Below are 15214 nucleotides of genomic sequence, written 5' to 3'. Positions count from 1 at the left end.
TATTCTCATTTCTACACAGGTCTGATTACAACAACGTCAAGGAAATTGGATCGAGAACAGCAGGCAGAACATTTTCTGGAGGTAAGCACCTAGAGGGAGCTGGTATTCATTAAAAGTGACTTTTCCTCAACTGCTTTAACCTTCCACCGGAACTGGAACTTGAATGTGTGTGAACAGTGGGTTGCAAAATGCGGCTGTTTCTCTTGGGCTAGTTGGTTCTGAAGTTGGAGATTTCTGGTGCATTCCTCTTAATGCACTCCTGTGTGCAGAGAGTAGATGGCAGGGTGGGGACTTTGCGTTTCCTGGAAGCAAGTAGATGTATCGACTTTGTGCCCCTTTGTCAATAACTGGAAAAGAAAGTTCAGGAGCAGAGCCCTGGAAGCCATCATGGCCTCAGAGGTAAAAAGAGAGTGGGCCTAAGTGCCGCAGTTAAAGTGAAGTATGTCCTTTGTGAAGAAGTGCGCTGCTCAGCCCCTCATTTCTTTTCTCGGGAGAGGATTGAGAAAGAGAAAGCTGCCAGTTGATTCACTGCCTGAGAAGACTGTTTCTGAAACCATAAAATGTGCTCCTATAATTCATGAAGACAGAAACAATAGCAATAAAAACTGTAAGAGCATTATTTCTGGAGGAAAAGACCAGGGATGAGAAAATAGATATGAAAGAGTCTTGTGGAACATTTTTTCCATACATATCGAGTATCTTTATTGGGAAGCTTGAAGCCTGGGTAGTATGTATGACGTGGTGATTTAAGTGTGACAGTCTGATACTGAACGGATGACAGTTCTTAGAAGGTAGAGCTTTGTTTCATTGTGTCCATGCTGCTAAAATGATCTGTCAGTCCCAAGAACGACTCACTGGAATCCACAGGTCCTATAAACACTCACACAGACCTCAAATCTCTTTTGATATTCCCCTTTAAGTCAGTTCACCAGTAATGATTTATTTAAAGAACACTGGTCTAGAAATCAGTGCCTTGGGTCCTAGGGCTTCCCTGTCATGATTAGGTTGGAGCCTTGGAAGCTGTTTCATTGCCCTGGACTTCAGTGTGGCAAATAATTGCTACTCCATATACCTCAAAGGATCTCTGTTAGGATCAAACCTGATATTTTATATCAAAGTAGTTTTAAAACTCCTAAAACATTACACATAATAAAGGATTATTATTATTGTGCAGCCCTGTGATAAGCCTTTTAAAACATTGCTTCCATCACATAAAGATGAAAGACTCCAGGCTGCCGAAAAATAATTATTTTAATTCTTTTTCAAAATCATCCTAATGGGCTACATACCTACCTGGTCCAGAATTAGAGTCAGTTTGCCAGAATAAAAACGCCTTATGTTATATTCATGGGCTTCTTTCCTTTGCAGCAGTGTCCAGGCCTCCTGGAGAGGCTATGTTCTCGGGTAGTTGAACCTATTACCTCCCAGCAGGGAAAAGGGAGGGTGTCTCATTAGCTGGGGGATCTGCCTGAGATCACTTACTGCCTTGTCCCTGGAAAGGTGGTGTTCTGGGGGTGTTTGGGGGCATGCAGAGTGTGACTCTAGGGAAAAGAGGCAAAAGTGTTTTCCAGGCATTTGAATACACTTCCCAGAAGAATCCTTAACAGTTTCACATCCTTTACAGACTTACATGAATACTCACTCAACACTTTGGTCCTTTGGACAACACAGGTGCTCAGTAAAATGTAATTAGAATCGTTGTGGTTTTATTATCCTATGGTGTCACAATACCTGAACTCTCCTACAGATTCAGCTTCATCTCCACACTCCAAGTATCACTTCAGACACAAGCTCTCTGAGACCACTCAAAGAAGGTTCCATAATAGTGCTTGAAAATGAGGGGGTGATAGGCAACATTCAATGGGGCGGTTAGGAGGGCCTCTTTGAGGAGGTGACATTTGGTGACATGAAGCCAAAGTTCTGTTGGAGAAACAGAACCCAGACCAGTGTGATTGAGTATAAAGTTAGAGGGCCGTAGAGGTGGTAGGAAATAAGTTGGAAAAAGCAAATAGGGCTGTAGTAAGGATTCTGAATTTTCTCCCAAGTGCAGTGGAAAGCCAGTAAGCAGGGTGGGTTGGGGCATGATAAGATTGCAGAGTGAGAGATCACTGGCCGTTCTTCTGAGCAGAATCAGGCTGGGACAGGGCTTCTGTAGCAGGAAGACTGGGATGGGGGTGCTTTGAGAGGGACCCAGGTGAAAGATGACGGTGACTTGGATGAGGGTCTAATACAAATCCCATCATGATTCTAGCTAGCAAGCAGATATGGGTTTTCTGAAGTTTCCAGGGTAGAGATTTAAAAACCTACAGGTCATCTGAATTACACTAACTCGCCCCCCAGCTCTGCCCACATGCCAGGATTCCCCATCACAGGTTCTCTTTCATTTGGTAAACTACCCTGCTAAGGTTTGCAAAAACCACTTGAATCTCTGTCTCCTACCCTGTCTGTCTCTCCTCCTCTTCTCTCTCTCTCTCACGTACAGTCTTGCTCTCACTTTCTAAATTGTGCAGTTCTTAGCCACATTTTTTTTTCTATATAACATTGCCGTGAGCATTTGAATGGCATTCATTTCTTTTTTCTGAATGGATCATGGACAGAATATTGCTTTAACTCAGCCCTGCAAAAAAAGTAAGTAAAATAATATCATTCAGAGTGCAGAAGACAGTTCTCTGCTGTACACAAATTTCTGTAACTGCTGACACATTTTGTGAGTTGTAAGCGCTGGGTGTGGGTAATTAACCTCCTGAAAAGCCTTTAATTGCCAAGATAACCCTATGCTCCTTTTTTTTTTTTTTTTTTTTTTTTTTTTGTGGTACACGGGCCTCTCACTGTCGTGGCCTCTCCCGTTGTGGAGCACAGGCTCCGGACGCGCAGACTCAGCGGCCATGGCTCACGGGCCCAGCCGCTCCGCGGCATGTGGGATCTTCCCGGACCGGGGCATGAACCCGTCTCCCCTGCATCGGAAGGCGGACTCTCAGCCACTGCGCCACCAGGGAAGCCTCCCATGCTCCTTTTAAACTCATATTAACCTTCTGGTTCTATTGCATATCTCTCCTTCCCAATCAAATAAAATGGACTCTTCTTGAAAGGATCCATTTAGAAGCTGACCTGGCAGGTACACTTCTGCATAGGTAGCCAGGAGGACATTAATGATTTGTTTATAGTTTGCTGTCCCCATGATGGAAAGCACTTCAATTGTATAGTGCAGGTACTCTGCCTGTGCATTAATTTCAGATATTTAACTTGACTGTGTAAGGGTTTTGGAGTCTGTAGAACATTCATCTCAAATCTGTGACTATAAGAAGGGATTGTCATTATCAGAATCTAAGGAGCTTGCTAAAGAAGCAAGAGCAGCAAAGGACTACAGAAAACTTCACAAGTACAGCTTATATTTCTCTGGTGAATTCTAAGTGTTACTTCTTGCCTAATTTGGAAATCTGTTATGTGAAAATATTGGCCTGATCTTTTCTCCCTACCATGAAGTGCAAAAATATGGAATTTTCAGCTCATTTATTCAAAGTCATACACATTCCTTGATAGCCAGTTATGATCACAGTGGAGGTAGAAGTCTAATTCTAGCAAGCAGATGCACAAAGTTGAAAATGATGCATAAACTAAACAGTGAATTAACATTTTCGCTTAGTGGTTGTGACTTTAGCCCTGATTACCTCATTAGCAGAGAAGGCAGCTGTGAAATAAGGGAATAAATGCACTAACTCTATATTATAATCACTTGTATAGATTGTTTCCTCACCTACTAGATTTGATCTTCTTACGAGCATGAAACTTGATTTATCAAGATAGTGAATGGAAGTGGTGTGGGAAAGCATGGATGTTCCATTCAAGCAGGCCTGAGATTATATGTGGGCACTGCTCACAGAACTTAGACAGGCTCTCAACTCTCTGAACCCCCTTTCCTTCATCTACAAAGAGCGGATAATGGTTTCTAACATGGGGTTGGTGTAAAGAGCATATGAAATTGTTACCGAGTCCAAGCTCATACTGCTCACTGCATGACAGGCTAATAAATCAAGAAACATGATGTTCCTCCAATAAGACAAATGTTATTCTCTGTTCTGCAACTTTATCTCTATGTGAATGGAGAAGTGTTATACCTTTAAAGGGCAAAGGCTTTAGAATGGGCTATCCTGTATATTTCAGTCTATAAGGCAACATTCTAAACTTGTAGCAGAAGCAATAGAGTACAAAGGTTAAAGTAAAATAAACTGATCCAATATGGAGTCACATTTGTTTGGATCAGGCATCTGAACTATGAAGAACAACATCTTATGAAAGTCATCAGTGGTTAAATGTTTAGAAACCAGAGAATGTGGACTGTTACATTCTATTTTAGCAAATACATTTTACAAAATACATAAATTTTAGCAAAATAAAAGATTTCAACGTGAAAAAAAAAGAAAAATGAAAGGTGAGACGTCCCCAGGATGACCTCTGTTAGACAATGTGTTCCAGGGACAGTGACGGGTGTTGTCAGCACCAACTGTCTTACCTCTCTATTTAGATCATCTAGTTAAGTACCTGGAAAGCAGGGGGCACTCAATAAAGGATGTGTGAATGAATGATTACGCTAAGAGACCTTTATTTTACTCCTAGATGAGATCACAGAGGTGGGTATTAGCACACAGGAAAATGCTTAGGCTTGGAGACAGAAAGAGTGGACTGTTCTGCCTCTCTCCATCTGCTTTGCCAAATTAAATTATCTCTGATCCTCCATTTGCTCATCTGTAAAATGGGGCTACTAATCCCTACTTCATCAATGAACTACACAGAGGGTCTGGCACGTAGGGACACTATTCTATTAACCCATTATTTGCCCCACCCTCTTTCCCCTCCCTGCTGTCCTTGTCCTCAATAAACACTTGGTCAGTTCCATTTCTTTTTCAGAGCTGGCCCCAGTGTTTGAATAGCTTACAGCAGTTTGATATTCCTAAAAGTTATATCTATATAAATAATGCTATAGTCCCAGCCTAATTATGTGTGAATCTTTATCTTGTTTGCTAAAAGAGTATGATTTTGCCTCTCTTTTGATCTTGAAATGCTTCTCTGTTCATGGGTAGATGGTTCTGGTAAAAGTCTCCCAAAGAAAACAGAGAGAATATTTTATTTGAAAATCAAAAAAGATGACAAGGCCCAGTATAAAGACAGAGGATGAGAAATTATGTTGCCTGTGTGGGTATATCTTGAATCTCACCAGAGAAGGTGGTGAGATTTTATAGTGCAGTCGGTATAAATAACAAAACACATTACAGAGGAATATGCTAGATCTATAGGAATGTAAATTATTTAGTATCTGTCTCTTTAGAATACTCATCCATCGTCCTCTCTAAGGTACATCTCCTGTGACTATTTTTTCTTCCTGTCTGAAATTCTCATCCCTTTTTATAGTTTTATTTTCTGAGGGAAAAAAATATTGCTCTTCGGTAAGTTTTTATAACATTTCCTGTTGCCTTGGGATGCAAATTGATTTCTTTAGTGAGTGCACATCCTTAGTGGTTTCTTACTTTAGTAAGCAGCTGCTTTTGAGGTGATGGTAATTTCTGGTGGTGAACAGTTGCAGGTCTATCTCAACCCATTAAGCCATCCATATTTTGATAATTTATCTCCAGGTGAAATGGCAGTTTCTCTCATTAGGCTCTTTTTTCTGCCACCCTCAAAAAACTTCACAGAAAGTTCCAGTAGGCCTTCAAGAAAAGATGTGTCTCCATGCACAAAAACGGCACCTGTAGCAGGCACGGGCCTCGAAAGGAGAGTGATCGTGACTTCTGTTTTCCAGAGCTCCCAGGAGAGCCCCAGAACCCTCTCTCACCGTTCTTTACTTCTAGGACTGTACCTTCTCTAGTCTTAGTTGTTTGTGTTTGTGCTGTATCAACTTCAATGAAGTTAATGGCAACTCACTCTTTTTTTCCTTCCTTTCTTCAAGGCTTATTCTGAGCCTGGTATTGGGCTAGGCACCAAGGTTCTGTTTTTGGAGTTAGTATGTTTTTCCCACTGGATGTTTGTTTCTTTGCCTTTCATGCTGAGGTCTATTCACAGAGATTACATTGCTGATTATTTATGAGCTACTACAGTTAGCTGCTGTCTTGGAATCAGGGGGCTGTTTTTCATTCAGGTCATCCAAACTCCTTCTCTCCCATTATATAGATGCAGAAACTGAGACCTAGAAAAGAGAAGAGACAGGTCCAAGGTCACACAATCACTTCATAGTAGTGTCCAGTATAGGTCTTCCTCTTCTTATAGAACATATATAGGCCTATATGTCCATCAGTGTGTTAAAGTGTGGCAAACGGAATCATCTTTTCCCACTCTCATTTTATAACAGATTTACCCAAGGCTCAGCTCAGTCCCCCCCTCAAGGATCAGCATACACATGTAGGGAAAGAGGAGGTTTTCTCTTACACTCTTTGGCTTTTCTTTTACCACCCCCTCAGCTGTTTGCTCTTCAGAGTAGTAGGCCCAGCGTTGGACAGGGGCTCGCTCTGCTGCTGGGCCCCAGCCCAGGCTCCAGGACAAAGTCCATCTGAGAGGAGGCTGTGCCTGTGTTGTGAGTGCCAGTGTGGACTCCAGCAGAAGAGTGACTGTATACCAGGTGTTATGGGCTGAACTGTATCCCCTTAAGGTTCCCCTTAAAATTCGTATGTTGAAGCCCTAACCCCTGGTACCCCAGAATGTGACTGTATTTGGAGTCTTTAAAGTAGTTAAATTAAAATGAAGCCATTAGGGTAAGCTCTGATCCAGTATATGACTGGTATCTTTACAAGAAGAGGAAATTTGGACACAGACACATCCAGAGGGAAGACCATGTGCAGACACAGGGAGAAGACGGCCGTCTACAAGCCAAGGAGAGAGGCCTCAGAAGAAACCAACCCTGCTAATACCTTCACCTCAGACTCCTGAGACTGAGTCCTCCTAAAACTGAGTTCCTATGCTGGGTTTATGATTAACCTCTCTATCCAAATCTTTACTCCCTTTCTTTTCCTGAACCTGTCCCCCTCAAGATTGAGGAGTATCAAAGAAAAGGGGGAATTGAAACTATGCAAGTCCCTGTGCCCCTGTCCTTTGAAGGAAAAGGCTTTTGCTTTAGTCTCCCAGGCCTCCCTTGAGTCTCTAAAGGCTGACTCAATCACTAATGATTAGAAAAGGCGAAGAGGTAGAAACAAAGAAGAGCTGTTGGGCTGGGAAACTGGTAACAATTTAGACTATAAATCCGCCACACCGCAGAATCACCAAACTCCCAGTTCCCTGAAAGATATAGATGAAGGCCTGACACTCACTTCTAAGTTGTTTTTACAGGAAACAGACCCCTACTAGATGAAAACCACTGACCTCAAGAACGTAGACCCCAGACTGGTTGAAACCAGAAAGTTGATGATGCTTGGAACTTCACCTTGATGCCAACCAATCCGAGATTGTACACAAGCTGATCACACACCCTGCAGACCCCTCCTTCACACTGCCTTTAAATCTCTTCCCTGAAAGCCATTGAGGAGTTCCGGGTCTTTTGAGAACGAGCTGCCTGTTCTCCTTGCTCAGTGCCCTACAATAAATGCTGTATTTTCCTTCACCACAACCCGGTGTCAGTAGATTGGCTTTACTGTGCACAGATGAGAGGACCCAAGTTTGGTTTGGTAACACTCCTAAGCCTCCAGCATCGTAAGAAAATAAATTTCTGTTGTTCAAGCCACCCAGTCTGTAGTCCATTGTAATGGCAGCTCTAGTAACTCATACAGCAGGCCAGACCATTCATTGCCTGTCCCTGCCCCTCTCTTCTCACACCACCACCTTACAAGGCTACGTACATGCATTAGACTTTACTAAGGGACCAGGGCAACTACACTTACAGTGTGGGAGGCTAAAACCTACATCTAAATATGATTATCTCCATGTCCCACACTCCATACTACAAGGGGGGGAGAACCTGCAAGTGAAAATTCTTCACAGAAGGCCTCTCCTGCTTCCCTAGGCTCAAGCAACTGCCTTTCTGACTGCCTGCTTCCTCCACTCTCCTCAGGGAGCATTTCCAGCTCATCTTTCCCAGAAATCTTGTCTCTTTACCCACAGGAATTATTCTTGCTCAGGAACAAACCCTTCCCCATCAGTAGAGTTTCCTAAATCAGTGTCATTTTTATGTCTTATCAGTGCCCCAGCAAGCTAGGCAGGGATGGCCTTGGGCACTCCAGTCTAGTTAAAAAGGAGTGGTGGTGGTATATGTGTCTGTGTGTGTGTGTGCACACATGCATATGAGGTAAGAGCAAGGGTTGCCGTTCTAATTCCTGCAGAGCAGTCTAGGTTCATGTGGGTCCTTAAGAATGATCCTTTGTGAGAGCATCCCCAGCAGTGTGAATTGCAGACGGACCACTTGATTTTCCCAGTTGACTGAAGAGTAAATATTGAATCAGACACACAAGCAAATTTTTCAAAGCAAAAATTAATTCTAAGATAGTTTGTTCAAAACAGAGTTTGGGGCTTCCCTGGTGGCGCAGTGGTTGAGAGTCTGCCTGCCGATGCAGGGGACACGGGTTTGTGCCCCGGTCTGGGAAGATCCCACATGCCACGGAGCGGCTGGGCCCGTGAGCCATGGCAGCTGAGCCTGCGCGTCCGGAGCCTGTACTCCGCAAGGGGAGGGGCCACAACCGTGAGAGGCCCGCGTACCGCAAAAAAAAAAAAAAAAAAAAAACAGAGTTTGCCAAATGCCCACAGGGCTGGGCAGGTAATTCAGAGGAGCAGCATGTGTACTGGTGAGGGTGGAAGGGAGAAGTACTGTGGGTCTCACCTGCCCCTTCTAAAGAAGTTCAGCCAGTGGCAGATGAAGCAGCCAGTTTTACCAGAAAGTCTTATTTTTTCCAAAAACAAAAACAAAATCAGATCTGCATACCAAATTTGGCACCTCCATTTTTTTGTAACACTTTGTAAGCCAGTGAGGCCCTGTTTTGCAACATTTGATATAAAGGGTGATTTCTTACTTGCCTCATAATATGTAATCATCTCACAGGGGAAGTAATTCACATGTATTGTAGAATGCAATTAATTTCTTGTCATCTTTTCACCCATTTTTTCACAGCATGCCCCTTTGGGCCCATAAAAAAATAAGAGATGAGCTCATGGCTAAGTCTTAAGAGAGCCTGCTGAGGTTGGAAATGATAGAGTGTAGGGAGTTGGTTAGGATCTCAGCTGAGGGCCGTCTTCCCACTCAGCCTCCATGTGAACTGAGGGAAGGAGGGAGCGGTTGCTTTGGGTCCTTGAGTGACAGAGAGTTGCTTGGGCATCATGTCTGCTTTGTCTGCCCCTGGCAGTTCTCCACCTCTTAACCTTGCTTGTCTGTGCCCCTGGTTAGCCTCCAAGTTCATAACCTGCAGACAAACACTTATATATGCTAGGAGAGTTGTCTGAAATAAATCTTTGATTCCGTAAATAACCACCCTCTAATTTACCTGTTTGCAAAAGGTTGCATCTGTTTTATTTCCCCTTAAATCTGAACTCTGATTAGTAGAGTAACAGTGAATGAAACCTGTTCCCTTGGACCTGGGATGGTCCTTCCAGCCAGTGGCTTAGTCTGGAAATGAGTGGGCTTTTGCGCTCTGCTCACCGGGCATGTGCGAGCAGATAGATAATTGCTCCAGTGGGATCACAGCTTGTTGAGTTGCACACACAGGCTACAGGGAGCCAAGGCTCTGCTTTTGTTTTCACTTAGGAATGGTTTCCTAATGTGGTGCCATGCTGCTGTTTCCTTCAAGCCTCGGGGGCAAGTGATGGTTGGGTCCTGTGGGCCGGTGGGGGGACCCCTTACCCTGCAAGCCTGGTATCACACAAATGGCTTATCCCATTTCAGAGAAGAGGTTCAGATTTCCTGCCTGGCTCTGAACAATCATGAGAACTCCCAACAAACCATACGGCCCGGAAGCCCAGACTGGCTTCTCTGCAGGGCCGAGATGGTAAATTGACCCTCTGCCGTTTGCTTCCCTAGCTCCTTTTCCCTCTTCTCCCACTGTGTTGCTTTTCTAGTTTATTTGTACAACACACTCTGTGAGCTACAGAATGATCCGTCCAGTCTGATTTCATTGGGGCACTGCAGAAACCACCCACACCCATGCCTAACACCATATATGACCCAGCTGAGCACTTTAAGTCTGTCTGTGGGAAAATAAAAAATGGAGTGTCAGCAGGTTCAGAACTTGAGATTTCAACTCAATTGCCTCCATTAATAAAAAGGAAAACTACTTTGGCTTGCTTCCTGCATGCTGCAGACAGCTTTATTCAAATGAGCTGTTGTTTTGGGACCTTTCAAGTGACTTGCTTTCATGGCAGATCAGGGGCTACCAACCTCATCTATTTTGCAGCAGGACTGGTTTAGTGAAATGCTGAGAGGGTTGTAAGCAGGATACAGATGACTGTAAGGAAGGTAAGTCAAGAGAGCCCCAGATTTCAGAGCCCAGGAAAATAGGTCAGTATGTTGGAGCAAATACAGTTCCTCTAAAATTGAGAAAACCTTTAATAAATTTGGTTATTTCATCTTTCTGGATGTATTTTGTGCAAATATTTAATCTGACTTAGTGAGAAATAAGGCATCTCTCATAACAATGTCTTAATTATAGTAGTCCTCTTAAAGTTTACATCAAACCAATCATGTACAACAAATGTAGACAGAGATGGTTAAAGCATAGATTTGGAGACAGAGAAGCCTAGCCACTCACTAGCCACGTAACCTTTCTTAATGTACCTAGCCTCAGTTTCCCCACCTGTAAAACTGGGATAATAATAATAATTTTTTTTTTTTTTTTTTTTTGCGGCACAAGGGCCTCTCACTGTTGTGGCCTCTCCCGTTGAGGAGCACAGGCTCCGGACGCGCAGGCTCAGCGGCCATGGCTCACGGGCCTAGCCGCTCTGCAGCACGTGGGATCTTCCCGGACCAGGGCACGAACCCATGTTCCCTGCATCGGCAGGCGGACTCTCAACCACTGCGCCACCAGGGAAGCCCCCAATAATAATATTTTTTTCATAGGATTTTGTTAGGATTGGCATGGTGGATGTACATTGCGCATATTAAGAGTTTAATATGTGTCAGCTATTATGATTAGAAGCTTAACATTTTCCCTTTTGATTCCTGAAGCAGTCTTCTTGTGGCAGAGTTCAGAACACTTAGTGCATTATATTACATGGCATATATAGTTTGCCTCATGGTTGTTGAATATATTTATAGTACTTTAGCAAGATAGCATCTGTGAATGTACCTAGATCCTGGCATATGGTGTGCACTCAAAAGAGTACTAATTTCTTCCTTCCTTTTCTGGAGACAAGCCCAAAGTTTCAGAGATTTATCATCTTCCATTTGCCAGCATCCATTTAAATGGACTATGGCCATCTAAGTTGGAACAGCTCATTCTACAAAGATAGGCAGGATAAGGAGTCCACCATGGGTCTAGCCTGGCTCTGAAGAAGGTCACTGGGGCTCTGCTGGATGATGTGCAGTTCCCCTGGCTTTCTAAGCCAAACTCTGAGATGGGAGACTAAGGCATCCTAGCTCAAATGGCAGAGCTGTAGCATTCCCAGATAGTTAATTTCTCCAGGTTTGCCATCTCTAGGCCTACCCAGCTTCATCACTAACTCCCAAGCTTTCCCCAGAATTATAGTGACTTTAAGGCCTTAAATTGTGTTTAGTTGTTAATATTTAAACACATAATGGGAATTTTTCCTGTTTCATTCAGATGTCAACACTTAATTGAGTGGAAATGATAAACTAATCATTAATAGGCAAGAGATTCTCAGTAGAGGTCTTCCACACCATGGTTAATACCCAGTGACAGATACTGTAATTCAAAATTTGTTGCCTTTAGTAGATTCAAGTTTGGCCTCTCGTTCAGGCCATCTCAGCTCTGTTAGAAAGCTGCAGGATGGGCTCCCTAGAGATTCAGCAATGTCTCCCTTCCTGGCCCTGTCTTTGGCGAAGGCCAGCAGTAGGATGGGGGGGCCAACCTAAGGAGTGCCCCTCTTTGTACTCCCAGCACCTAGAACAACACCTGGAACATCATGGGCACCCAATGGACATTGATTGAACTTTAAGTTTAGGGCTCCAGGAAATCTACAAACCAAATAACCCATGCTTCCCAGGCTACAGTGATCTGTACTGCCCAGAAACCCACAAAAGTAGGTGCCTAGGCAAGAGTTTGGCAGGTCTCCTGTGGTGCCAACTGCCATGCAGGAAGGGAAAAGCCTTCACCCCACTGCATCCCAGTCAGTACAGAGGCCTCTTGCAAACCCCAGTGCGTGTTTGGAGCCTAAAAGCTGTTCTTACATCACATTTACCTCCCTGAAATCTGTCATCCTCAGGAGGTCATACATAATTCAGAAGGAAGACTTTTCATGAGGTACCCTGTTATAACTCTTGGCATGCCACTATACATTTTTAAAGATGCTAATAAATCTTTAAATTGGACATGGGGCTAAGTTCCATGCTAAGGTATACTTTGCTAATATGTAATTGAAATAAAATCTACTTTTAGGATACTATTTCAAATGAAATAGGAAAAGCTCAATATTTTTTTAAATGTATAAGTACTCATTAATAGCCCTCTTAAGAAGCTTCACAAAGACATTTTTAAACTAAGAAACTAGTACCCACGGGGCAGGGGGCCTCTGACCAATCAAGCCCTGTGTTCTGAAAAAGCAGAATGTCTTCTTTCTCCATATAGAGAGAACTGATTTTCTCGTGTTGCCTTTAAATTGAATGTTGTGAAAGCAACTTTTGGTATCCCACAGATACCAGATGACTGAATTTTTCTCTTTACAATGTGGGGCAGCCTCTTTGCCATTGTGAATAAGTTTGGCAAAGTCTCACCTTTACCATCACTACCATCAAGTCAGAAAGGCTGAAATTAAGTTTAAAGCACATTATAGCATTGCCAGCAGGGAGACAGGGCTACGGCAGACAGACTCTTGTGGTGTCCAGGAATTAGAGAGGTGCTTTCAGCTAGAGAACACGATGGGGTTTTTATTTAGCATTTTTACAACAGGAGACATTGTTCTGTCTGTCAGTGATAGCAGGGCATGCTTGCTCCACCTCAGGATGAAGAATTACAAATCTCTCTGTGCAAGACTGTGACAGACTCATGATATGTGCTTAGATACATGCACAAAACCATTTACCCATCTTCAAAAATGATGCTTCCAGGAGCAACTCATTTAAAATTCCTGTCATATCACAAGGACATCCATATGTAAGGAAGATTGATCTCAGTTTCTAATGGTTTAAAGCATGTGTCTATACACTTCAGTGAAAGGGAGAAAATTAGAGTTTATTTCAAAACTCTTCTTTTAGAAATTACTTAGTGCCTATGGTAGGATTTTCTTTTTTTAAATACAGTTATTTCAAATTACAGAATAAGTAGAAACATGTAACTATGATGTACCAGAAGCATGTTATATATAATACACATTCATTGTTTAAAAAAAAGAGATAAAGATAAGCAAAAAAGAAGAAAAATGTAACACTCATAATTTCCCCATGAAATGATGTTTACTTTTTAGATTTTGGAGTATAAACTTTAGGAACTTTTATTTTGCATTTATGTGTATAAGCTCATATATTACATATAATCCTGCATAAAATTTGTCAAAAAGATTGAAATCATACTATACCTGTAGTTTTAGAACCTCCTTTTTGCATTTATCAGTTTATTGTGAGAAATTTTTTGTTAAAAAATTCAGATTCAGTATGGCTTTTTTTTTTGGTTGCATGAGATCTCATTAAATAGCAGTCTGTGGTAGGGTTTTTAATGACCTTAAGTAATGGACCATCATCACTTATTCTGGAAGACTGCATGGATACAGCCTAACCTCCTAGCTCTCCTATTAACACTTCTGTAGTGTGGGTTTGGAGCCCACTTGCAAGCAGGCATTTCCTTAACCTCCTGCTTGTAGATCAACTGAAAGAAAGACCCTGGACATGATCTAATATCACTTAGCAGATTGTTTCAGGCACTTGACCAGCCTGCATACAAATATAAGCAAAAATCCTTCCCTTGGCTGAAGTTGTGAGACCCTACCTTATAGAATTCACTTACTGAAGGCAAAAGTACACAGCGTAAGAAAATTTGTACATAAATAACTCCAAAACACTTGAAAAAAAGGGACTACTGCATATTCACTCACGTCATTTGTAAAATTATATCAGAAACCTGAACACGTAAACTAAAGAGGTAACGTTATACTTCTGAACGTTTTTTCCACGAACATGAACTATCCCCATCTCTTCCACTGTAGATTAATATTTTCCTTTATAACATTTTCTCAGTGAAGGCAAAATGATGCATTGTCAGCATCTTTTCACAAAAGTGCAAAGAAATCCCACAGAATCATAAAATTTCGGCGCTAAGCAGGCCTTAGATATCGTCTACTAGACGATGAACTGTTTAAATCCCAAATTAAAGATCTGGGTAAACATTTGCCAAATGTGGGCATGCAGGCGACATTCACATTTGGCATGACTGTCTGCATTCTCTACTGGTGACAAACTGTGGTGTCAAAAGAGGGAAAGGATCCAAACCAAGCTGTATCTGAAGCTTGACATGTCTTTGAGAGGGTACATAGGCCTTCCCGTGCTTCAAAACAAAATCCCATCAAATGATGCAAGGAGAACTAGTAGGAAAAAGGGCAGCCCTGACTCCCTATACATGTCACATCAGTTTCCACTTGGCGCTGGTAAGTAAAAGGGACTCTGGAAAGACTGGTGCGCATGCCAAGAATAAGTCATCTTTGCACCCAGAGAGACTCCACTTTCAGACAACCTTGAAGTGTGGTTTTTAGTGAGGGAGGGCAGGAAAAATAATATACTTCTATGAAATATCCCTTCTTAAGGTAAAAATGGAAAGAAATATATCATTCATGAGTATGTCTCTGTTATGAGACCATAGATTACAAAGTCCTTAATGACAATTTCAATTTTACTCCTGGCACTGAGGTTACACTTATTAGACCTCAAGTAAGTATGGGTTGAATTGAATTGAAAAAAAAAATGTTCTTTCTCTATCCTCTTTATTGTGGTTAGACAGAGGAAGGAGAAAATGAATCTCAACTCAGTTACAATTAGTTCTTATCCGTGAGGAGCTTAAGCTGCATAGGCCTGTGCCCAGATATTTCCAATGACATAAATACGTAACTTTAGTCATTTGACAAGTGGCAAGGCCAGTTCAGAAACCATAGA

General features: G+C 42.3%; 1 protein-coding gene across 3 annotated transcripts in view; it reads left to right on the top strand.

The window, feature by feature from the left end:
- Nucleotides 1-15214, top strand: part of FAT3 (FAT atypical cadherin 3) — a gene marked incomplete at both ends in the record, with an annotated part of 565070 nt that overhangs the window by 359127 nt on the left and 190729 nt on the right. For all 3 annotated transcript variants that reach the window (XM_079707440.1, XM_079707441.1, XM_079707439.1), the window contains one exon: nucleotides 20-81. In XM_079707440.1, the coding sequence (XP_079563566.1) occupies nucleotides 20-81 (62 nt within the window). The remainder of the gene's footprint in view (nucleotides 1-19; nucleotides 82-15214) is intronic.

Source organism: Hyperoodon ampullatus (genome assembly GCF_949752795.1).
Source record: "Hyperoodon ampullatus genome assembly, chromosome: 7".
NCBI classification, from domain to species: Eukaryota; Metazoa; Chordata; class Mammalia; order Artiodactyla; family Ziphiidae; genus Hyperoodon; species Hyperoodon ampullatus.
This window is presented reverse-complemented; position numbering and strand designations above follow the sequence as displayed.